At 37.5% G+C, this 27,488-nt stretch overlaps 1 protein-coding gene and 1 pseudogene across 3 annotated transcripts in view; both read right to left on the reverse strand.

Annotated features, from left to right (window-relative positions):
- Positions 1–27,488, reverse strand: part of LOC144375323 (BMP-binding endothelial regulator protein-like) — a 217,103-nt gene that overhangs the window by 187,803 nt on the left and 1,812 nt on the right. For all 3 annotated transcript variants that reach the window (XM_078039709.1, XM_078039710.1, XM_078039711.1), the window contains exon 2: positions 5,502–5,547. In XM_078039709.1, the coding sequence (XP_077895835.1) occupies positions 5,502–5,547 (46 nt within the window). The remainder of the gene's footprint in view (positions 1–5,501; positions 5,548–27,488) is intronic.
- Positions 16,774–19,225, reverse strand: LOC144375322 (protein TFG pseudogene; annotated as a pseudogene).

Raw genomic sequence — 27,488 nt, forward strand, 5'->3', positions numbered from 1 at the left:
CTACCTATAATTTTACAAGGTGCTAAAACTCTGTAAATGGTATTATCTAGTACACCCTAAAGAAAGTGACACTAGGTGGTGGTTAAAAGATGATCCACTGAAGTTATGAATCTCCTCCATCAACTCTACCCCCATTTACAGCGAGAAAATCTGAAGGAAAAGTATCCTTTAGAGCAGTACAGCACATAACACAGAAAACAAACTGATTTCCTTATACTCCCCAGTGTTGTTTCACCCAGTGTGGGATCTCCTGGTTGCTGCATGTGGCACGGTCGGGTTTCATTTGCCACCTCTGTCTGCCTCTGGCCTTAGGAGAAGTATCAAACCCCAACTCCAGATGCACAAGCAGAAACTTCAGTGGCCACTTAGCTTAACATCTCCTTGGCAGGGCTAAAGTCAACACCACAAATTCTTATTCTACAAGCATCTTGAGCTCTGGTTTCAAATTTCCTTGCTTTCCTGAGTTGAGGACAGACTCTCGGGGTTAAGGAACCTGGAGTTGCTTACAGACTCTGAGGCCAGAAACCTTGCTCAAACACAGAATCACTAATTTGTAGAACCTCTTGTCAGTGAATAAAATAGACCCCAAGGTCATTGTTTAATTATGCTTTTTTTCCAGGGGAATAAATGAAATTGTTGTTCTATTTCCCCTCCTACATCTACCCTATTTAATTGAGGACACCTGCAGGCATCCCAGGGGCTTAAGTAAGACCTGCCAAAACTAGCTGGGATCCATTCCACCTCTGCCATGGGTGCAGGCAGCGGGCATGGGGTCCTTGCCAGTGAGCTCACACAGATGCACCAAGTTGTGCACAGCTGGAAACTAACCCTTGGAGTGTTTAAAAAGTCACCTGGCAACTGTGAGACTCCTTGCACCCTAAGTTGCTGAAATTTGATATTTCCTGTTACTTGTGGGATGTGCACTTGAGGTTATTTCAATTAAATGCACATCTGGGCTCAGCATACCCTACCAGCTTCAATGTTATGTAATCTGTGAACTTTGGTTTTAGATAGCTCTAAGTACAGCTGAAGCAATGTGAGAGACCTGAGGTGGCCATCCACTTCTGGGCTGCCTTTGGTTGCTCCTGGTCTTATAAATAATTAAGAGATTAAATTCTCTCATATAATCAAAATACCTCTCTCTCTCTCTCTCTCTCTCTTTTTCTCTCTCTCTACACACACACACACACACACACACACACACACACACACACACACACACAACTCTCTTATCAGTGAAAACTTTGACACTAAGTGTTATTTCCAAGTCTGAAAACCCACATTCTGCCAACAAAGAACTATTCAGATTCAGGTCCCTGTGGGGTGGTTATGTCAAGATTCCACCTAGTATTTGCTAACACACAATTAAAGAACATTTCCATAAACCAAAAGCTACACTCACACAACAAAAGTGGCCCTCCTGACACCTAATTCATGGTCACGTGACACGCAGTCAAGGCAAAGCCAAGTTGCTTCAGGTGATAGCCTCATACCTTGGCAGAGACCATACTTGCTGAAAGCTTTATAAAGTTTGTTTAGCTTACTTCACATATTTTATTTTAAATAAATCATCCAAACCAAATTTAATTCTTTTCTGTTGGAAAGGGAGAAAGAGAGTAGGCCCCAAGTTACTAAAAGACAGCAATGCTTTTCATACTTTTTTCAGGTCTGATTTTAAGAGGATTTTTTTCCCCAATGTTAAGAAAATCCTCATTGACCCTCCAGAACAACCCTAAAAAGACTGTCCTATTATGGGGACTACCACAGTTTTGTGCCTCCCTTATTGGGCCCTACCCACAGAATTGCAAATTACCATCATCACTGACTATTGAAATGTGTTTCCATTTACTTCAAGTTTTCTTTTTGCTACTCCTTTCAGAGATCTGACAGGGCCTCCAAACACTCCCAAGACTAAGAAGACCCCAGGCAGAAATAAATTCTGTGAGAGTTTAGAAACAGTGCAATGGCACCTCTACTAGAAATGATGGAGCCTTCATTTAACCACTAAAGATGATCAAAATAAATGTTAGAGTATTTGAGCTCTGTAACCAATCTATTTCAGTTTTATGTGTATGTATAGATTATTGCCTCCTCTCAAAAAAAAGGATTAAAGAAATGCAGAGGCATATTTACTAATAATTCAAATTACTTAAAAGTAGATAAATACAATGAAGTCAGAAGTAAGCTTATTATTCAAAAACTGCATGCCATTAGGTGGGCCACACATTTGTTTCTAATTTCCTAGCCATGAGAGCAAAGACAGCCACTTTTAATCAATCAAGTTTTAATTATGAATTCATAGGGCTAGAGAATTAACACTCAAAAGCATACAAATAACTCAGAAGCTTTTGTTCTTTCTTTTTTATTTGTTAATGTTGTTTTGGTTTGGTTTGGGTTTGGGTACTGGGGATTGAAATCAGGGGCATTTAACCACTGAGCCATATGCCCAGCCCCTTTTTAAAATTTTTTATTTTTTAATTTAATTTAATTTAATTTTTTTAAGTTTCTAATACAGAGTCTCACTAAGTTGCTTAAGGCCTTGCTAAGTTGCCTAGGTTGGCCTGGAACTTGTGATCCTCCTTCTTTAACCTCCCAACTCACTGAGATTAGAGGTATGAACCACTGCACCTGGCTGGTCTTTCAATTTTTACATCAGAAAAAGGGTAATTTACCCTCCTGCTGTATCTAATCGACAAACAGAGAGAGTAAATCATTGCCACTGACCTCAGGGGGATTTATTTTTTATTCATCCACACCCTTTCCACTGTTTGGGAGTGTCTTCAGTTCTCAACCAGGGCAATTTTGTCCCAAGAACACAGTTTGAATTGTCACAAACTTGGGGAGGTGGTTACTTCTAGCATGTAGTTGGTAGAGTTCAGAAATGTGACTGTTCAAAAGAATTATCTGTCCAAACTGCCGATAAGACTGAGGTTGAAATCCTGGAGAAGTGTGTGTGTGTGTGTGTGTGTGTGTGTGTGTGTGTGTGTGTGTATTCGTGTCCTCGCAAGAGAGAATTTTTTGTTTTTATAAAATATAAAGCATTATCCTGGTTATAGAAAACATTGGTCTTAATTTATAGTTTCAGCCTTGGTTTCTCTATTGTAGAAATCCATATCTCAAAAGAGATTTCATAATTGACAGAGGAGGAAAAAAAATTAGTCCTCAGGTTTGTTCGGGATCCTAAGTATAATGATAGAGGAATTTCAAAGTAGGAGGTCTTTAATCCATATATAAAGGGCAGCAGACTAAGTCTACCTGAATGTATTAGGAAAAGTTTGGAATTGCTTAAAAAACTGGAAGCCATCCCATCTCTTAACTGAATCTGCAAAAATGAGCCTCGCCAAATAGAATGTGTTTTACAGCAATGATGGAAGAAGTGTTGGAGAGCAAGTGAGAGTAAACAGATGGAAAGAACACCAAAGGAAATTGAGAAATAGCCATCTGATGATATAATTTAGATATGGATAGAGAACTGGGCTCTTCCAGCTCTGGCCTGCTAGATGCAGGTGTAGCCGGTGGCCTCCCAATGCCTCTCCAGCTGAGTGGCTTTCTCCCTTGCCAGTTGCCTCTCTTAGTGATGGAAGGTATGGCTCATTTACATGTGTCATGCCACACATGATGTAATAGAACAGGTCACAGACTCAGTTCTATTTCATCAGGCCCATGTTTCTATTCTTCTTATTTTCTTTTTTTCTAAGTCACCAGTCTTCTAGATACAAAAGCCAGCTCATAATGGAGAGAATAATGATGAAACTTAGCTTTGCTCTCAACTATCTCAATAGTCGGTGATCCTTGCAACAAAAATTCAGGAAATTTAAGATTTGGGCTATTTCCATATGAGGTCACCTTGTGTTCTTGTGAAGCTGATAAGCAGTGATCTTGCCTAGCAGCCACATAATGGCAAGTAGAATATGATTGTGCTCAGGCACATTGAAAGGGTGAATTAGAAAATATTAGGAGTCCTGATGAGATCTTTCTGCTTCAATTCGGAGACACTTTATAGGAAAATGCAAACCCAACTTTGGGCCTGAATACAGAGGAAATCTTCCTCAACATAGGCTTAAGACTGCTCATCCAGAAAGAATTAAGCTAAAGGCAGCCTATGAGCCATGTGTAAGCATTTTTTTTGGGGGGGGGTGATTAAATCTAATAGTTTATACACATGCTTTTAAATCAACTGATGTGTTAATCATAGTGAATTATTCTTCCTGCATTAATTTCTGAACTCTAAAAGTCATATTTCATTGGCCTCCTTTGGGTTATTTTATGTACTTCATTATCTTCAAAGGGAGGCTCTTTTATTAAATTTATAATTTATTTTATGTTAATTCAACCAGCACTTTTATCCAGCACATAATTGTTTTATAGCTATTTCTAAAAATAGTAATATACATAGTAGATATATGGTAAATAACAATTATATATAATATTAATGTATGCATATATATTCATATATATATATATTCATATATATATATTCATATATATATTCATATATATATATATATATATATAAAAGACTCTGCCTATCTATTGTCCAAAGGCACTAGCCAATCAAAAAAAAATTTACTCTTAGCAATGTAAACACTGATATTTAGATAAATGGAAGAAACAAACCGGTTCCCATGTGAAAACTGGTTTCAACTGTCATGAATGTTCACTTCTCTAAGTCTAACTGGCTCACTAAATACTTTCTAATAGATTTTCTGGCTTTGTTAATCTTGCTTATCATATATCAGAACTAATTTGACAAGGCATTACTAATCCCCCTCTTTCAATGAAATACTTCCAAAAGCTATCTTAAAATCACATGAATTTGAGGAGGACTAAAATGGCAATTTGCTAATAGATGTAGTCATATATCTACATGTGGGGCCAACATGACACCTGTTACTATGCTCTGTCCCTGTGATCAGTAGTGCTGTCTCCAGCAGCTTTCGGAATAGGCCACGTTTAGATAGAACCTTCAAAAACTCAGTTAAATATAACAACTGCAAACCCATTGTCAGCCTGATGACCTCTTGTGATCTCTTTGCCAACAGCAACTGTGTGTGCAGCCAGGTGAAATGGTGAAGAGGTGGGGGTAGGGGTGAAGGAAGAGCAAGTCAGCTCTTTGGTTTTATACTGAGAGAAGGAAAATCCTTCCTAGATTATGTATGTTTGGTTTCACTGGATATCATTATCTTAACCGCTGTAACTGCAAATGCTATTAGCAGTTCTAATGTGCATTAAGTTACCTGGTGTTTTTTAAAACCTCATCATATCATTTATCTTCTTGATTTCTCATAGCAACAAATTCTGATGAAAATATCCACATTTGTCTCAATTGTGCTTCTGTGAGAGTATTACAATTGATTTAAAGTGTCTGTAGGGAGAGAGGATAATCCCATCCTATACCTACAGAATTAAAATGTGCAGAAAACTCACACCACTATTTTTCTTGTTGTATCATAAAAAGTCAAACAAATATTAATAGCACATTTTCAAAGAGATGAACTTACTTTCAGTGCAAATAGGACAGCATCCTTTTCTGTTGAGAATTTTACCCTAATCAGGAAAAAAACAAACAAAAGGTCAGTGCTAAGAAACATGGTCTGCTGAGGACAAATCTCTTTTTTAAATCTAATACCAGATAAACCAAAGAAATCAGTCCAAACTGTATTTGAACTCTATACCCAGATGGTGATGATGCTGGTGAAAATGAAGTTTCAAGTAACAAATTTTAAGACCCTGCAAAGTCATTCAGGAAGCTTTCCTGTTTTTATCCTCCAAGAAATATGAGACTTGAAGGACTCACTGGCATGATGTTTCTCACATGGAGGGAAGATGCAGACAGTCTGGGCTCAACATTTACACTGATATCCAAATTAATTCCTCTGGGGACCAAGTACATATACATCAAAATGGGAATTGTCTGTCAATCCATCAGACCAACCATGGCCTTCTGTCTTCACTTAGTAGAGGAGCCCAAACAATAACTAATCCAAGCTCACAACTCATTTGTCCTATGGATACCAGTGGGCCACCAATCAAATTCAGTCAGATTTCTCCTTTCCAACTTAAGTCATTGTTATGCAAAGTCAATGAAGCTGAGAGTTCTGAAATGCTGAGTAATTTTCCATTAACTTTCTGGAAATACATTGCAATATTCTACATTGCCTGTCTTTTCATTTTCTTATTGCATGACATTTAAAGGAGGAAATATATCAGAGAATGGCATTGCCTTATTTCTGACTCAGTGGTTAATCACAGAGAAAAAGAAATGCAGAAGAGATTGACATTTAGAGAGAATTTGCGATATAACCAATACCATATTGAAAGGGTAAAGTTTCTAAGCTACAAGGCCTGAGTTAAAAAGTGAAGGACCAGGTATTAAGTTCCTCTGCTACACCCAGAACCTGAAATTCCTGAGGCAGTTAAGACAACACCCTACTGGCCATTTAGCCTAGGACCCTGTGCAGCTTGTCATGTAGGCATACAGGGCCCGAACCAATCAGTTTGAATGTGTACCCCACTTAGGAGTGACCAATCACCCCCGCCCGATCTGTTCCCACCAATGAATGTGCTAATCATGTATGAGAGTTGTTGTTCAATTTTCCCATGCCTCATGCTGATTTGTTCTGATGTATACAAAGCCCCCACCCTCCCCAAAAAGTGTACTTAAGCACTCCTTAACCTCTGCTGTGGGCTCTGGGCTGCTCTCTCTTCTTGAGTGAGCCTGGAGCCTCAGCGCGCTGAATTGGATCCTGAATAAATCCCCTTCTGCAATTGCATGAGTCAGTCTCTTGGTGGTCTCTTCCTGTTTAAAGTCAAGTTCCTAACCAAATGTGACTTGACTCTCAACAGCTACATCTTGGTAGGACCTGCCACCTCCCTTCTTCAGAAAATTCAAGTAGCAGTGGTCGTGCGAGGAAGCCCCCCTAAATGGGATGGCTACCGTGAGAGTTCCGGAGTTGAACACCTGATTGGCAAACAGTACAGAAGGTGGCCCCCAGTTCTCCTGGTAAACACCTCACTAGTAAACAGTAAAGTAATAAATTTGGAGACAGCATTGTCTCCTTTGTTGTTCTCTGCTCAGAGATGGCCCCTCTCTCTCTTGAGAGTGAGTTCTTTCTGCTTAAGCTTCACTTTGCTTTTACTTTACTTATACATGTAATAAAGTTCCCTTGCCTGGCTTTTTGTGTCTGACTTTAAATCTTCTCTCATGAGAATACAAGAACAGAAGTTTGGAGTTTCAACTCTGCTTTCTGATGACAATTGGACCTGCATGACTCCTGGACCTCTCAGATTTAATAACCAATATCCTTTCTCAACTCAAGTTAGTTTCCTCTCAATTTTTTTCACACAAGAATCCAGGCTATTGTAATTCAAGCTCAGGTGCACACACACATGCTCACTAACAACACATCCTACTACAGTAGCCCCTCTTATTTATGGTTTTATTCTCTATGGTTTTGGTTTTCTGAGGTCAACTGTGGCCCCAAAATATTAAATGAAATACTCCAGAAATAACTACAATCTTTAAGTACATTTCATTGCAGCAAATCTTTATTCTTATAATCTTACTGTGACTAATTTATAAATTAAGATTTTTCCTTGTAATTTTATACATATAGGAAAAAATAGAACATGTTAGATTTTGTACTATTTGTGGTTTTAGGTACCTGGGGGGAACTATGGTAACTCATTACATATATATTATTTAAATCCATAGAATGATCATAGAGCAATGCTACATGAAGAGGTGCAAAAAATTGTAAGATCAACTGTTTCTTTAAAATAAGTTTTTTCTTCTTTATGAAACAAGATATAATGCAGGTTATACAATAAAATATTCAAATAGCAGATCAATATGGAAGAGGAGATTAGTGCCAGAATGTAAGCCTTCAAGACATTTTCATTTCGGTTTAAGATGAAAACAGTGACTAGTTTCATTGAGTAAAATCAAAGGTCATTTTTCATTTCAAGTACTTAACAGAGTTATAAAATATCCAGCATCAGGCCTCATATGCTCTCATTTTCTGTAAAGGGAACTGAAGTTCAGGATAGAAAATTCCCCAGGGAATGTCCAAAGTAAATTGTCAGCAGATCTGGAACTTGCTTGTTTTCTTATTCTGACAGAATGTTGTGTCACTAATTTGCATTTTGTTGGTATGGATTTAATCAAAGGATCTGCTATGAACATGATGAAACCACTGCTAAAATTAATATCAGATTAACATCATCATTATGATCATTAACATCAAATTATTGCTAAGTACTATATTATCCAAATAGAAGTCTAATTTCTACTTTACTAAGGTACAGTACATTAAATTGAATATGGTCATTGTGTTTGTTTGCAAGGACAGCCATGACCACAGATTGGATGCCTTAAACAACAGAAGCTTACTGTCTCACAACTCAGGAGACAGAAAGTCTGAGATAAAGATGTCCACAGGGTAGATTTCTTTGGCAACCTCTCTTTTGCATGAAGATGGCTGTCTTTCCTGTGTCCTTACATGGTCTTCTTTTGAGTGTGCTCATGTCCTAATCTCCTCTTTTTATTAGGGCACATCACATTGGGCCCTTGTATTATACTTCATATGCTGAGGACTTTGTCTCTTTATCTCCTCTCATTTGGTTTTGTTGTTGTCAAGGAAATAGCAATGTACATGAAAATATAAATAAACTAATATGCATACTGTACTAATACATGACATGTTAACCTATTAATTATATATAATTTGTCTACATTAATCATTTATTTGGATATTTAAACACTCTATGTCTCCGAATGTCACAGTTAACGATGAGCATACAGTTGATGCTGAGCAAAACACTTAGTTTTTATGAGACTTTCTGAACCCTGTTCTATGTTTGTATAATGAGAACATTATCTATCTCCCTGTGAAAAAGAGCAGTGGTAGCCAGGCATGGTGGCACAGGCCTGTAATCCCAGTGGCTTGGGAGGCAGAGGCAGGATTATTGCAAGTTCAGTCTCAGCAACTTAGTAAGGTTTTTAGAAACTTAGCAAGACCCTGTCTCAAAAAAAATTAAATTAAAAAGGGGGAGGCCTGGGAATGTGGCTCTGTGATTAAGCTTCCCTGTGTTCAATCCCTGGTACTAAAAAGTTAAAAAAGAAGAGGAGTGGTGACAGTGATGGATGTGTCATGGGGTTGTTGTTTTCCTACATATACTCTGCCTGTACTTTTTTATACAGTTGCTTTGTTCAGTCTCCAGTGACACAGTTTGAACCATGTGTCTCACATCAGGAGGTAAATTACTTTGGGCTGTGGTTTAGATCTTAAAAGTCCCCCCAAAGCTTGTGTGTAGGAAGCTTGGTCCCCTATTGACGACACAATTGGGAGATGTTAAAACTTTTAAGTAGAGAGCCCTGGTTGGAGGAAATTAGTCATCAGGGGTGTGTTGTTGAAAGGCACATTGGGACCTCTGCTCCTCTCCACTCTCCTCTCTCTACCCCCCCACCTCCTTCCTTACCACCATGAGGTGGATAGTTTTGCTCTGTCATGTGCTTCCTGCCATAATGTTCTGTCTTACTACAGGTCCCCAAACTAGTGACCATGGACTGAAAATCATAAGCCAAAATCAAACTTCCTCCTTAAAAGTTGAGATTCTCAGTTATTTTGTTACAGTTTGGAAAATTGGCTAACATACCATGTTCTCCTCCTCTTCCTTCTTATTTATTTATTTTACTAACTTAAGTGACTGAGAAAAGAGAAATGTTCTTTATTATAACAGCTCTGTGAGCTGATATAAGACTGCTTTCACAGGTTGATACATGCTTTGTGTTTAAAAGTAGATGGATGGAGCACTTTCTTAATGTGTGGGTTAGATGAAGTTTATTTTTAATCACTATTTTATTCTTTTCATATTTTTTTTACTGTTGAGAAGCTCTGTTACCTTCAGAGGTATATCAAAATATTTAACTTTGATGATTGATTTTTCTTCTTTTTCATCCATTCTTAATTTTTGTACCCAATATTCTAAAGCTATTTTATTACTGTCCCTATAATATATAATATTATTATATCTACTCCTGCCTTTCAAATTAGTTTCATTTGTCTACTATTAATATAGTGTTTCTTACTTATCTTCTACTGACACATATTTTGGAATTTTGATTCTTAGTCAAGTCTTGAAATTTTTTTTTAAAAAACTGGAAGATTCTTTGTATTTAGGATAGAATTTTTCTATACTGGACTCACTTCTACAATATTATTTTGAAGTATTTATTTCCTCCCCATTATTCAACCCACCTCATTTCTTGCAATTTTTAAAGTTCATTGAGATTTCCCCTCTTGCAAAATTTTCCTCATTTGAATCTGTTTCTGTTAAGTAGGTACTTCAGAAGTCTTAAAAATGAATATTTAATGACCAAAGTATAAAATTAACCATTATCTTTATCCTATTGTGGAACAACAAAAATACCTTAGAATTCTTTAGCTCTAATCAATTATCTCCTTTCTTAGTGGTTTGCAAATATTGTCTAATATTTTAGAATATCTTAATATTTTATCACCTCAATTTAAATGTTTTTCCTGGCCATCACTTCTTTCTTCTCTTTTGTTAAAATAACTTCTGGAGATATATCTAACTTTCAAAATTACCTTTGGTAATTTTGGTAGCAGATTATCTAACAAATTCTGAAATATGTTAAGACTTTTTCACTTCTTCCTCTTCCATTTATTTTTTATTTTGTATGTCTTTGTCTCTCTATGATGCAATCTGGACTATTTATAGATTTTTCCAATTCTCTGGCTTTTACTTTATCTGAGCTTAATCTGTTGCTTAAGTCATCCATAGGGTTTCTAATTTCTATTATTAGATTTTCATTTCTAGGAAATCCTTTGTTACTTTAAAATCGGCTCTATTTTTTACAGTTTCCTCTTCCTTTATCCTACTTTCCACCCCTTTTTTATGTCTTTACATATATTAAATATGTATTTTATATTCTGCAGAATAATTCCAGTATCTCAGGCTTGATGAATCTGATTCTGAAGTTCATTGTTTCTATTGATATGCATTCATAATAGTTTTTACCCTGAGAGATTTAGTAATTTGTGAGAATTTTTAGGCCTGTATTCAGGGCATATTATTGCAGAAAAGGACTTGTAGAGATATCTTTTTTTGGTAGTCTCTCCTGAGCTGAGCTTGAGAGAGCCACATTTCACCCATTCTGGTGCACATCAACGAGGTGGTTTTCAACCAGCCTCCCCCTCAGCCTTGTATGCAGGCTACCTCTATTCTTCTGCTCTGGAGTTGCATGTTAAAATTCTTGTTTTATGTCAATGATTTTCTTTTTTTAAATTTTTTTAAGTTGTAGATGGACACAATACCTTTATTTATTTATTTATTTATTTTTATGTAATGCTGAGGATCAAACCCAGTACCTCACACATGCCAGGCAAGCACTCTATCACTGAGCCCCAGCCCCAGCCCAGGTCAATGCTTTTCAAATAGAGTGTTATACCTCCTTTTATTGCTCATATTTATTTTAATGGATTACCAAGTGTATTTTAATAAATAGATCAGAATGATATATTGTAAAAACAAAACATTTGAACACATCACAGAAAAAGTTGTTTTGTATCAATGTGCATGCATGAGTGTTTGTGCATGCGTGCATGCATATGTGGGTGGTTTTTTGTGTGTGTATGCGCATTTGTATATATGTACATTAGATCAATGCATAAAAAGTTAGAAAGACACTGCTATAGACCAATAGGGACCAGAATATGATCCCAGGACAAATTTCAACTCCCTGCAGATTTGTTTTTTTATTTCTGACTATCTGATATCACTTAAGAAATCTTTACTACCTTATGGTTATAATATTAATTTCCTATACTTGCTCTTTAAATTTCATTGCTTTGCTTTTCACCTTAGGTTTATAATCCACTGGAAGATGACTTTTCAGTGGACTGTAAATTAGACATACAATATCATTTTCCTGCATACATATTTCCCTGTCCCAGCACCATTTATTAGAAAGTCCATACTCTTCCAACCATTCTGCAAAGCCATCTTCATCAAACACACACACACACACACACACACACACACACACACACACACTGCATTCTTAAGTGTCTGATTGTTTCCTTATAGTATCATCTAATGCTGCCATTTTTCTGTTTTTATTGTGTCATTCCTTGCCTTTCTTCCTCCCCTTTACCTAATTTTCTGTAAACAGGCTTGATTTTGATTCCAGCTACTATGGCTTAGATGTATTTTTTTCACCCAAAGTTTCACTTGCTGAAAGTGTGAATCCCAGTGTGGCAATCAAGGTGGTGGAAACTTTAAGAGGTGGGGGAGAAAGGGAATTAATTTGGTCACGTGGATGCTACACTCACAAAGGAACTTATGCTGTCTCACAAGAATGGGTCAAGTCTTGTAAGAATGGGTTGTTATTAAGTGAGTTTAACTTTCTTAGTTCACTTTCTTGCTATGTGAACTCCCTCCTATTCTCTTCTGCCATTTTTTATGTTGTGACTTAGTCAGAGGGCTTGCTCCAGATATATATTGGTACCATGCTATTTGGGCCTTCCAGCTGCCAGAATTATGAGTCAAATTAATCTCTTTTCTTTATAAATCAGCAGTCTCCGTGTTTTTATTTTTATAGCAACACAAAATGGTCTAAGAAACTAGCTGAACTTTTTGGGGAAGAACATGTCACAGGTACTGTGAACTTCACATGGGTACTGTCACATCATGTCAGAGGGTTGTCCCATGTTTGATAATGGTAAGATTGATCTTTTAGAGATTATTCAGCTGATCCCTCCATTATGAAGTCCTCTGCCAATCTTTTACCTAAAAGCTTTATTTTTGTTGTTGTGTTTTCAGGATTGACCATTTCCCATTTCCATTATTTTATAGTGAATTATGAAATTTTCGTTGTTGTTGTTTGTTTTTTGCATTTCTTCTCTTTTTTTTCCTGTGAAGAAGAATTTTCTTTCATCATCTACATAGGTAGCCTGAAAAACAATTCACACAAGAAAGGCAAGTTAAATGTGTGATTCATTTTGTTGTCAGTTTTAATAGTAAAGTGTCGGTAACCTTGTAATTTCTAATGGTAACTGGGTGTGTGTGTGGGGGGGTGTTAAAATGCTTTTATTTTAAAATTATTAAGTGTTATAATAAAATCTTGAATATAGACATAGATAAAGTTATATCAAGAGCTGTTTTACTTTCTGTGAATCAGTTATTCTTCTTAGGCCTCAGGTTGGCTCTGATATCTATTTTTGTTGTTGTTGTTGTTGTTGTTGTTGTAGGGCTTTACCACTGAGCTACATTCCCAGTCTTTTTTATTTTTTATTTTGAGACAGGGTATGATTAAGTTGCTTAGGGTCTCCCTGTATTGCTAAAGCTGGCCTGAACTTTGATCCTCCTGCCTCACTGGCAATACAGGCATGTGCCACTGTGCCTGGCATCCAAAGTCCTTTTGGCATAGTCCTGTTAGTCTCTAATAGCTTACTTGCTTTCTGGAACATAAAGAAGCCCCAGGATTTCTGTTTTTGTTTTTGTTTGTTTGTTTTTACAGTTTTTGTCCCAGCCCTGTAATCATCCAAAGTTTCTGGTTCTTCTTTTTTGATGGCAAATGACAATTTGTATTGCAAAGACAATTTGTATTAATTTTACTGCACAGTCATTGCTCTGGTGTTCACAGATTTATGTTATTCATATACTTCTATAAAATGAGAGATATAAGGCAGGTGTTTATACTAATATTTTCAACTCAGATTTAGGTCTATAGGATTTTTAACTTCTTACTTATGTGAGAGATTTTGGTTTCTGATAATAATTTGTTTCATTATACTATATAGTCACATAAATTTCTTTAAAAACAATACTGTTAATACTAAAATTATGCTACCTTTTAATATTATTTTAAAGTTCTTTTAGTTGTGCACATGTATCTTGTGAAGGATGTGAAGTTAAAATATTGTGGTTTTGTGTCACTTGAAATAAATCTTTTCAGTAGGATTTTGTCACTGACTTCTACACAATCACAGTTGTTCACAGTCATTTGTCCTTATTGAAGGACATTCAGGTGGTCAACTATCTGTCATAAATAGTGCTACAATAAATAACGTTGTACATATATTATTTCATATACATTCCAATTTGTTTTGGGGATAGATTTCTACACATAAGATTCCTGGGAAAAACATTCAGAATTTCTCCTGATTTTCTCCAATATTCCTCTATAAGAATGGAGGTTATATAATCCCTCTTTATGAGACTGGGAGTATCAATTTCTTCACAGCTTCACCAACAGAATGTATTTTTAGATTTTTGCAATTTACCGTTCTGATAGGTGAGAAATGGTATCCCAGTGGAGCTTTAATTTGCATTTTCTTATGAGCCAGGTTGAATTCCCAGTGGCACAGAGTATATACTATTAAGGTGAAGGCATTGGTTGGGAAGGGATGGTATCTTGTAATTTGGAATGTGAACATGAGGGAAGACCCTGTTGCTGGGCATGTTAAAATCACAAATTTGATGAGTCCTTTGTTGCCAATAGAAGTAGAGTGCCAAATTCCAGGGGCAATGGCATCTCCTCTCATAGTGATAACACCTTTTCACCTCTGCCTGAAGAGATTAACCCTACATTCCCTAAGGAAATTATAATGATCTCTCCTAAGGCAGTTGTCAAGCAAGACAATGCTCATTTTTCTCAATATCTCTGCTCCCACAACCTTCTTTGCTTCTAAACCCATAACTAGATTCATATCCCAGCAAGTCCCTAAAGGTGAGATGCAAAGTGTGACTGGGGAGGAAGACTGCTACACTCCAGAAACAATAATTCAAATTCTTGTTTACAAGCATAAATCTATGGAACCAGTGTGGGAATGTAAGGTAAGAATGTGGGATAATGGTGGAAGGAACATAAAGTTGGATCAGGCCAAATTTATATATCTGTGTCCACTAAACAGAGACTTAAGCAGAGATTCTGCATTTAATGTTGTATCTCAGGGAGTTAGAAAAGGCTATTTGTTTGATTGAATGAAACATTTATCAAAACATGACCCATTGTGAATGAATTAGAGATGTCCAATATTTCTTGGTTTAACACAGAGGAAGAGCTTCAAAGACAGATAGATTGGAATGCTAGAGTGGATTTGCTACTTCAAACCTACTCATCCACACTAGAAGGATCCAGAAGGTGGACCTTTCTTTGAGAAATAGGTTTGTGAAGTGATCCCTTGCATCCTTGAAGAACTACGTGGTTGCTAGACCTTCTGTGGAAAACACTATCACTCAATTGGAAAACTTAAAAGCAATGGAAATAATTGGGCCACTTAACCACCAAAGACAAAGTGGGTATAATTTTAGTTATAGACAGCAGGAACAATGCAACAATGTGAGTAGTCTTGCTTATGTAAATCCACAATGTCAGCAAAATAATCATGCTTTTCTTCAAAGCTGAAGTACATATAAAGCCTAATAAATTCTGAAGCATATATTTGCATATGTATATATGTTTTAATCTCCTCTAATCATTTTATCAAGTAACTAAGATAACATAAGGTACACTAACTTTATATCAGTATTTAAGTATTGTTAATTTTACATCATAGTATTAAAGTTAGAGAATGTTAAGAGAAGTATAAACATTACTCAAGAACTTTACCTCCTTTATGGAGAGGGGATTAGTGCAGTTTTACTTGTAACAAGATAGTCATATCATATTAGGGGGAACTATGATGTAGTTATTGACTCTATTTAGAGATTAAATATGGTTTAAGGAGATGTGTATGATGTGGAGTTGACAAAGGATAGACTCTTTATAGATATCATAGAGGGTAACTTAGGTAATTAGGGTAGTTGATAAGGCTTTTGTTTTGTTTTGTTTTGTTTTCTGGGAGTATCTGTGAAAAGCTTCCAGAAGCAATTGACATTTAAGTCTCTGCTGAATCAGGAAGATCCAACCTCTCCCAATATGAGCAGAGAGACTGGATAGAATAAATAGGCAAAGGACAGAAAAATACACTCTCCTAGAACCGGAATACCCTTCTCATGCCCTTGGATATCAGAATTCCAGGATACCTCTCCTTTAGACTCAAGGATTTGCATGAGCAGGGCTCCCCAATCCCTCCCAGTTTACTGACTTTCAACCTAGAACTTAGAATTACACCTTTGTCTTCACTAGTTCTGAGGCTTTTTGTCTTGAAGTAAGCCATACTGCATCCCTAGCTCTCCAGCTTACACTGCCTATCATATAACATCTCATTCTTTAAAATTGTGACAATCAATTTCCCTAATGAATACTCTCTTATCTTTCTAGTCTGTCACCTCTGGTTATTAATGTACCATGCTCTTTCAATATGAGATGTATAGTATATTTCTTTATCAAATCAGACTAGTCTAATCATCTAATCTCTCTGTTGCAACTTTTTTTGATTCAATCACTTTTATTAACCTATTAATGTTACATTTTATACATAATATCTAGTCATCTTCTCTACTTTAGCACATCATGTTAACAGTAAAAAGCCAAGTAAGATGGCTAAACCTCAACCTAGCATTTTAATATCCTCTGGACAAGGGAAGCTAGAAAGCCAATCACTTTACACACATGTAAATGTAGTGTTCCAAAATAACTAGAAAGTTGCTATACTTTTAAGCAGGGGAGGAAGAAAACCAACTTTCATTTTGGTCTTTTGTTCTTGAAAATTATACTTTCAATTAACAGCAACAATGATATAAAAATGCTCTGCGTTTTGAATTTATTAACTTTAATACAAATTAAAATATAATATTGGAGCTTTTTACGAGGTAATAGCTAGCAGCTACATTCATCAGTGCAGCTGGCCTCCTTATGGATACCCAGGTCCAGGTTGAGTATAGCCCTGACCAAAATTACATGCACAAGGGTCAGGCCCACTTGGAGGAGGGGCCATGGTACTTCCAGAAGGTGTAGTAAAACTTGGTTTTGGTTGATAAGCCCTGGGTTGGTTTGGAGCCATTCCAGGCTGAGAGACAGGGGGCCACAGTAGAATTAGTAGGCTGAGACATTTGGATAGGATAATGGCTCACCTGGTACTGCTGTAGTGGTTGAGCAGCCAGTTGCTGAGGCTGACCAGAAAATGTAGGAGCTGGTGCCTGGGAAGTTGGTTGCTAGCCATATCCCTGGAACTGCTGAGGTTGTGGGGACCAGTCTACTGACTATAGCTAGCTAAATACTGCATACCATACTTCTGAGGTGGCTGAGGTGGAGCTTGAGGCTGTTGGGCACCATAGCCGGCTTGCTGCCGGTACTGTTGGTACATCTGACCTTCAATCTGACCTGCTTGTGTTTGGGCTCCTGTATATGGAGGCTGTTGTAGCTGAACTCCTGGTGGGTGAGCTGCTGAAGAGGAGGAAGCAATGCTGTCGTCAGGCCTTCCTGAATGGTTGTCTGTAGGAGCACTGGGTGGCCCTGAAACCTGATCATCTGTTAAATCAAACGCTGACTTTACATTTTTATTGATTTCATCTTGGTTTTTCAAAGGATCAAAAGCTGACATACTTGCTGCCACAACCTGAGTAGACTGTTTTCCAAAAGAATCAGAAGCAGCAGGCTTTTCTTCCCTACCATCCACAGTATCATTTTCAGGAATATTGGTGAAAGGTCCTGGTTCTCTAGGTGGTTCCAAGCTATCCAATAAGTGATTCACTGTATTCCTAAGTTCTATCAGTTCTTGACAGAGAAATTTCACCTGACTTGATTCAAGGAGTCTTGGTTGGACATTAACAAATAATGTCAGTTTCAGTATCCTACTACACTGAATAGCAAAGAAAAGTCAGAACTATCAAAAATTGTTATAAGATCTCCACTTTCATCGTTATACTTTATTGTAACTTCATCATTACTTAGAAGTTTTCCTCTGAAAACTTGATGCATCATTAGCACTAATTCATCATAACTTCATAAGTAATATCTTCATTATGAATGGGAATTCTTCTAATATCCTCCCCAAGTTGAGCTTTGATAATTATCTTCCCTCTTAGGTCCAACTGTCCATTCATGATGGACTCCAGGATATTCTTATATAACTCTAGAGAAAGACGGCTTACAAGGCCATCGCCTTTGCTCGGGACTCCGTTGACAGGCTGATGAGAGTCCACCACCATAGACCCTCTGCAGCCACTGCACCTAGCTCGCAGACTGCCATGGGCCCCAGCCAATCCCACAGACCCAACTAGCCTAGCCCCCGCCCCCTTTTTGACATGTGTATTGAAACGATTTTATTTAAGTACACTGGGCCCCACCAGGCAATGTGGTTTGTTTGAAGCTATGCGAGGGATGGGTTTGAGCTAAGAGAAGGTGGGTGAGCTGGATAAGCACACTGTGGGTTGCCACATTGCTTTCACACACCTGCTTTGGCCCACATCTGGCAGGGGCCTTTGGTCATAGGATGGAGTAGGGGAAGAATACTGCCTGGAATCTAAGACTAGGTTGGGACTTGGTGTCACAGGTGAGGGTCCCAGTGAAGACAGGCTCCCCCAGCTTTGTATCATTTGGGTTAATACAGCCCTTAGTAGTGGTCACTACTTGAGCCACTACTAAGGGCCAGGCCTGAGCCCTCCTGGCACTCTGGTCTGGCCCTTTCCTGCACTCCCTTCCCAAATGGGTCCAAAGATGAGAACAACACATGATCAACCCAGAGGGGGCATTCCTGCCCTTCAACCTAGTCCCTCTACTCAGCTAGAGTGCAAAAGGCAACTTGGTTAACTGCAGCTTTTTCCAGTCTCATGGAGACTGTCCCCAATGCCTCTCTCTTGCAAGGGGCCTCTGCTGAAGAGTAATTCTGCCTCCTATTTCAGAAAACCCAACTAGAAACCAGACTGTTTGTTTCAGGGTGGTGAGTAAGTGCAGAAGGGAGGGGAAAAAAGGGGCTGGTGAGGAGAGTGTAGCCTTCAATCCTGAAGGGTCCTGAGGCCTATGGATACTGTTAGTTCACCATCAGTGGGGAGTGGCGAGGCCCTGAATGCTACATTAAACCTAGGTGCTGTAAACATTAGTGTGAGCATAGTGACTAGTAGGCAGGAAGCAGTAAGCCCCCTCCTCAGTCCCCTTACTGAACAAACACTTCAATAAATAAAATTGTTAAGATGGAATTTAAACAAGGATGGATGAGAAGTGAGTGATAAGACCAGAGCCAACAGGCTCCTTAAACTCTCCCAAGACCCTCTGGATGGAACTGGAGCTTGAAGCATTACTTCTGCAGCCAATCAGAGCTGGTCTCTTCAAGTGTCCAGTGTGGTCTTGGTGTCCAGGTGGACATGAAGGCTCCCTGCTTTCTCCTTACCCCAGTCTCTATAACCATAATGGAGAGCTTCTCAGCCTCCTAAACCCAAACCGCAACAAAATGAGAGGGACCTAGTCCCAGTCCCAGTCCTCAGTCCATGATCAAGAGACACCAATAGCAGAATAAGGAAGTAGGGAAGGCAGCAGCTGCCTTGGACCTGCACCTTGAGGTGGTGGTAGGGTGGGGCCAGCCCAGCCTAGGCAGCACAGCATCAAGATCTCCCTCTGGTGGCCACAAGGGTCCCACACAGCCAAGCAAAAGCCCTGCTGAGGAACAAAGTGGGGTCTCTGCCAGTGCTCTTCCCTGTCAGGGGCCAGTTAGTGGTCAACCCCAGGCCTCAAGCCATCACCATCATGGGTCTGTAGCAACTCTTTAAGGATGAACTTGTCTATTCTTCCTTGCATATTTTTAATAATATTTATTTTTTAATTATAGTTGAACATGATACCTTTATTTTATTTATTTACTTTTATGTGGTGCTGAAGATTGAACATGCTAGAAAGCGCTCTACTGCTGAGCTACAATACTAGCCCCCCTTGAATATTTTTTTTTTGAGAAAAAGGAAAAATAACTTTATTGCTTTGCTAGCAAAGGAGAAATACAGGGGACTCTGTCCCAGAGGCTGTGCTTTTGACCATCGGAAGAACAGAGAGCTTTTAAAGAGGTGAGTGTAAGGTCACATTCCGGCTGTACCCTCTCAGGGGTCATGATTCACTTGTAGACTTGAGAGAGAGCCATTTCTTAGTCTTCAGGAACCATCCCCAAATCCAAATTACTTCAGTATGGTGTGTATGTACATAAGGATAGATAATTCTATCTAGGATGGCAGGAAGAGTAATCTTGCTTTTCCCAAGGTTATGGAGGGGGAGAAGAAAGGAAAGGAAAAAAATAATTAAGTCAATTTTAAAATAAGTCTCAGTGGCAGAATAGCAAAAGTTATGTTCAAAGCATGAAATGGAGTCTATTACAAATACAAACTCTACTGAGTGATTGACAGGCAATATAAAGACTACCATCAATTAATAGTCCCATCTGATATAGAAAGAAAAAGTTGGGAGCCAGCGACCGCACCCTGAAAATGGCGCTGGCCTCCTGCTTCTGATGACTTAGCGGTTAGAGTTGTTAGAAGTAAACAACTCCTTGTAAGGCTGTGGGGCTGGGCTCTGGCCTGCTTCCGCTGCGCTGTACCTATTAGACTCCTCCATGTGGTGCTAGTTCATTGGCGAGGCTGGGTACTTAAGCTGGGGCAGACCGACCGCTCGCGCTCTTTCCTTTCTTGTTCCTGTTTTCTCATCATGATTCAAAGGTCCTGAGTAAACTGCTGAAAGAAGAATCCTGTGTCGTGTTTCCTTTGCCGGTGAGGGGTCACGACAGAAAAAAAAATAGATTCTAGTATTCCCCAAAATCCCAAATGCTAGTTTTGAAAGGTAATTTTCTGGTGGTTTTCCAGTCTTACTCTGGGCAGTTCTTCTTTCTCAGCTTCTGGATTCTTTAAGTTAGTCTAGAGGTAAGAAAGTTCAATATAAAAATAGCCAGTAGCCCTGTGTGGTGGCACAATCCTGTAATTCCAACAACTCAGGAGGCAGAGGCAGGAGGATCATGGGCTCAAAGCCAGCTTCAGTAATTTAGCGAGGTGCTTAGCAGCTCAGTGATACCCTGGCATGTGTGCGGCCCAGGTTCGATCCTCAGCACCACATACAAACAAAGACTTCCTCCGAAATCTACTTTACCCTCTTTTCTGGAACCATAGTTACACTTTTTAGCTCGCATTGACTTCTAACTTGAGTAGGCCTAGAAATAAGTATGTTAGCTATCACCCCTATTTTAATTAATAAAGGAAATCCTCGATCCACAGAAGCTGCATGCAAATATTTTCTCATTCAAGCCACCACATCAATAATTTTAATAATAGGCACAATAATTAACTTCATAGACTCAGGTCAATGAACCCTATCTAACTCATATAATCAAATCTCATCATTCATATTTACAATCGCACTCTCAATAAAAATAGGACTTGCTCCATTTTACCTATGAGTCCCAGAAGTCACCCAAGGAATTCCACTTAAATTAGGCCTAATCATGTTAACATGACAAAAAATTGCCCCAATCTCTATCGTGTACCAAATCGCACCCTCTATAAACCCTACCCTTATATTATTTATAGGAAACCTATCAATCATACTAGGAGGTTGAGGAGGACTTAACCAAACCCAACTACAAAAAATCCTAGCATATTCATCAATCGCCCACATAGGATGAATAATAGCAATTGTTACATATAATCCAACCTTAACAATATTTAACCTAATTATTTATATTATTCTTACTATTAATATATTTATACTTCTCCTTTTCCATAAAAAACTACTACCCTCTCCCTATCTAATTTATGAAATAAATTCCCTCTTTTATCACCTACAATTTTAATTGTACTAATATCACTAGGAGGATTACCCCCTCTAACAGGATTCACACCAAAATGAATTATCCTTAAAGAACTTATTTCAAATAACAACATTATTTTCTCTACACTAATAGCAATACTCGCACTCCTAAATTTATATTTCTATACACGACTTATCTATTCAACATCTCTAACCCTATTCCCATCATTTAACAACACCAAAATAAAATGACAATTCGAAAACATAAAACTTATACCTCTTCTACCCATTCTAATCATTACTTCTACCCTCTCCCTCCCATTAATACCCCTCTTCTCACTCCTGAACTAGGAATTTAGGTTAATTTAGACCAAGGACCTTCAAAATCCTAAGCAAGTACCTAATACTTAATTCCTGCACTAAGGACTGCAAGACTTTATCTTACATCAATTGAATGCAAACCAATCACTTTAATTAAGCTAAGCCCTTCATTTCTAGACTGATGGGATTTAAACCCATAAGATCTTAGTTAACAGCTAAACGCCTTACTCAACTGGCTTCAATCTACTTCTCCCGCCATTAAGGGAAAAAGGCGGGAGAAGCCCCGGCAGAGTTGAAGCTGCTCCTTTGAATTTGCAATTCAATATGAATATTCACCTCGGGACTTGGTAAAAAGAGGGCTCAACCTCTGTCTTTAGATTTACAGTCTAATGCTTACTCAGCCATTTTACCACCTACCTATGTTCATCAACCGTTGATTCTTCTCAACAAATTATAAAGATATTGGTACACTTTACCTTCTATTTGGTGCTTGAGCTGGAATAGTAGGAACTGCGCTTAGTCTACTAATCCGAGCTGAACTAGGTCAACCTGGAGCTCTATTAGGTGACCATCAAATTTACAATGTTATTGTCACCGCTCATGCATTTGTTATAATTTTCTTTATAGTTATGCCAATTATAATTGGTGGATTTGGAAACTGACTAGTTCCCCTAATAATTGGAGCTCCTGATATAGCATTTCCACGTATAAATAATATAAGCTTCTGACTTCTTCCCCCTTCTTTCCTCCTCTTACTCGCTTCTTCTATAGTTGAAGCAGGTGCAAGAACTGGTTGAACTGTATATCCTCCATTAGCTGGAAATCTTGCCCATGCAGGAGCTTCAGTAGATCTAACCATCTTCTCCCTTCACTTAGCAGGGGTTTCATCAATTCTAGGTGCAATTAACTTTATTACAACAATTATCAACATAATTGTTGTAATAAAGTTAATTGATATCTCAATATCAAACCCCTTTATTTGTGTGATCCATGTTAATTACAGCAGTACTACTACTCCTGTCTCTTCCAGTTCTTGCAGCAGGAATTACTATGCTGCTTACAGACCATAATCTTAATACTACATTTTTTGACCCTGCTGGGGGTGGAGACCCTATCCTCTATCAACACCTATTCTGATTTTTTGGACATCCTGAAGTTTATATTCTCATCCTTCCAGGATTTGGTATAATTTCTCATATTGTAACATATTACTCAGGAAAAAAGGAACCATTTGGTTATATAGATATAGTATGAGCTATAATATCTATTGGTTTCCTTGGATTTATCGTATGAGCCCATCATATATTTACCGTTGGAATAGATGTTGATACTCGAGCTTACTTTACATCTGCAACCATAATTATTGCTATTCCTACAGGAGTAAAAGTTTTTAGCTGATTAGCAACCCTGCATGGAGGAAATATCAAATGATCACGAGCAATACTATGAGCATTTGGCTTTATTTTCCTATTCACTGTGGGAGGCCTAACAGGAATTGTCTTAGCTAATTCTTCACTAGATATTGTTTTACATGATACATATTATGTTGTAGCCCATTTCCACTATGTGCTATCAATGGGAGCTGTGTTTGCCATTATAGGAGGATTCGTTCACTGATTTCCCCTTTTTTCCGGTTACACACTAAATGACCTTTGAGCTAAAATTCATTTTACTGTAATATTTGTCGGAGTAAATTTAACTTTCTTCCCTCAACATTTCTTAGGATTATCAGGTATGCCACGTCGATACTCTGATTACCCAGATGCATACACAGCATGAAATACTGTATCCTCAATAGGTTCATTTACTTCTCTTACAGCTGTTATAATTATAATCTTTATAATTTGAGAAGCATTTGCATCAAAAAGAGAAGTCCTCACCATAGAACTAATACCAACTAACTTAGAATGACTACATGGGTGCCCTTCGCCCTATCACACATTTGAAGAACCTACTTACATTAAGGCCTAAATCAAGAAAGGAAAGAATCGAACTTTCTAAAACTAGTTTCAAGCCAGCCTCATAACCATTATGACTTTCTTCATGAGATATTAGTAAAATAATTACATAACTTTGTCAAAGTTAATTTATAGGTTAAATTCCTATATATCTCTATGGCATACCCACTCGAATTAGGATTTCAAAACGCCACATCTCCCATTATAGAAGAACTTCTACACTTTCATGACCATACTCTTATAATTGTTTTCTTAATTAGCTCCCTAGTCCTTTACATTATCTCATTAATATTAACTACAAAATTAACTCATACAAGCACTATAGATGCCCAAGAAGTAGAAATTATTTGAACCATTCTCCTCGCTATTATCCTTATCCTAATTGCTCTTCCCTCCCTACGTATTCTATATATAATAGACGAAATTAATGACCCATCCTTAACAGCAAACACTAATTATGAACAAATTCACAGTCGAACTATAACACTAGCCCGAGGCTTACAATCTATTCTTCCCCTTATAGCAACATGGTGAGTTCTAGCTACCCTGACCAATCTAGCCCTCCCACCTTCTATTAACCTAATTGGTGAATTATTTATTATTATAGCATCATTCACTTGATCAAATATTACAATTATCTTAACTGGACTAAATATATTAATTACAGCCCTTTATTCATTATGCATACTAATTATAACACAACGAGGAAAATTTACATATCATACATTAAATATTAATCCTTCCTTCACACGAGAAAATACACTTATATTTCTTCACCTTTTTCCACTTGCCATTCTCTCAACAAACCCTACCATTATTCTGGGCCATTTATACTGTAAATATAGTTTAAGCAAAACTTTAGATTGTGAATCTAACAATAGAGAATCGTAACCTCTTATTTACCAAGAAAGCATGCAAGAACTGCTAATTCATGCTCCCCGTGATTACACCCACGGCTTTCTTAACTTTTATAGGATAGTAGTAATTCGTTGGTCTTAAGAACCAAAAAATTGGTGCAACTCCAAATAGAAGTAATAAATATATTCTCTTCACTTATCCTCACATCACTCGTAACTCTTTCATTTCCTATTTTCCTCACCATAACTGACTACTATAAACACATTAATTACCCAAACTACGTAAAAATCTCTATTATTTGTGCATTATCACTCTGCATAGTACCAACACTAATGTTTATCAACTCAAATTATGAACTCGTTATCTCAAACTGACACTGAATGACTATTCAAACATTCACCCTTTCCATAAGCTTTAAGCTAGATTATTTTTCTATATTATTTATTCCCGTAGCATTATTCGTTACATGATCATAGAATTCTCAATATGATATATGCACTCTGACCCTTTTATTAACCGTTTCTTCAAATATCTCCTTTTATTCCTCATTACGATAATAATCCTAGTTACATCCAACAACCTATTTCAACTATTCATTGGCTGAGAAGGAGTAGGTATTATATCTTTTTTATTAATCAGTTGATGATATGGTCGAACAGATGCTAATACAGCAGCCCTTCAAGCCATCCTGTATAACCGAATTGGAGACATCGGATTTGTTCTAGCTATAGCATGATTTTTACTCAACTCAAACTCATGAGAACTTCAACAACTTTTCATAATAGATATGTCCCTACTTCCTCTACTAGTACTACTCTTGGCCACCACAGGAAAATCTGCCTAATTCGGCCTTCATCCTTGATTACCTTCTGCTATAGAAGGTCCAACTCCCGTATCAGCTTTACTTCACTCCAGTACAATAGTAGTAGCAGGAGTTTTCCTCCTCATCCGCTTCTACCCGCTAATAGAACATAATAAGACTATCCAAACACTCACTCTCTGTTTAGGAGCTATCACCACTCTATTCACCGCCATTTGTGCTCTCACCCAAAATGATATCAAAAAGATTATCACATTCTCCACTTCAAGCCAACTAGGACTAATAATAGTAACTATTGGGATTAACCAGCCCCACTTAGCTTTTCTCCATATTTGTACACATGCATTCTTTAAAGCCATACTATTCATATGCTCAGGATCAATTATTCATAACCTAAACGATGAACAAGACATTCGAAAAATAGGAGGACTATTCAAGGCCCTCCCATTTACCTCATCCTCACTTATTATTGGCAGTTTAGCACTAACAGGAACTCCTTTCCTAACTGGATTTTACTCTAAAGACCTAATTATTGAATCTGCAAACACGTCGTATACCAACGCCTGAGCCCTAACTATTACTCTTCTTGCTACCTCTCTAACTGCTGTCTACAGTACACGAATTATTTTCTATGTACTAATAGGACAACCTCGATTCTCTTCACTAACCTCAATCAATGAAAATAACCCTCAACTTCTTAATTCAATTAAACGCCTTCTTATTGGAAGTATTATTGCAGGATTTATCCTTTCATATAATATTCCACCTATAAATATTCCAGTCCTAACCATACCCACCTATCTAAAACTTACAGCACTATTAGTAACCGTTTTAGGGTTTGTCATTGCCATAGAACTAAACTCAATAACTCTTTATCTAAAAACCAAAATGTACTCAAACACATCAAAATTTTCAACCTTACTAGGCTATTTCCCTACTATTATTCACTGATTTAATCCTCATCTTAATCTTGTTATAAGCCAAAAACTTTCATCAACTCTATTAGACCTGGTCTGACTAGAAAAAACTATTCCCAAGTTTACCACTAACTTTCACTCAACAGCCTCCACTATAATCTCTAATCAAAAGGGTCTCATCAAATTATATTTCCTATCGTTCTTGACTTCAACACTCCTAGCAACCATAACCGTATTCTACTTCCACGTGTAATTTCAATTACAATAAAAATACTAACAAACAATGACCAACCAGCTACAACCATTAATCAACTTCCATAATTATATATAGCTGCCACCCCTATTGAATCTTCATGAACCAACCCTAACTCCTCCCCGTCAAACACTATTCAATTCCCTGAGTCCTTAAACTCAATTACAACTTCTATTTCATCATATAAAATCATAAACATGATAATTAAAAACTCCACTAGAAATCCTAATATCAAAATCCCTCAAATAACTACATTTGGTCCTCATGTTTCTGGATATTCCTCTGTCGCTATAGCCGTAGTATAACCAAATACCACTAATATTCCCCCTAAGTAAATTAAGAATACTATTAAACCTAAAAAAGACCCTCCAAAACATAGTACAACCCCACATCCAATTTCCCCACTAACAATCAACCCCAAACCTCCATAAATAGGAGAAGGCTTTGAAGAAAACCCTACAAAACCTAAGACAAAAAGTATACTTAATAAATACGTAACATACGTCATTATTTTTACATGGAATTTAACCATGACTAATGACGTGAAAAATCATCGTTGTTATTCAACTATAAAAGCACTAATGACAAACACTCGCAAAACTCACCCTTTAATTAAAATCATCAACCACTCTTTTATTGATCTACCTGCACCCTCCAACATTTCCGCATGATGAAA

The sequence above is a fragment of the Ictidomys tridecemlineatus genome, chromosome 2 (assembly GCF_052094955.1).
Source record: "Ictidomys tridecemlineatus isolate mIctTri1 chromosome 2, mIctTri1.hap1, whole genome shotgun sequence".
Lineage (NCBI taxonomy): Eukaryota > Metazoa > Chordata > Mammalia > Rodentia > Sciuridae > Ictidomys > Ictidomys tridecemlineatus.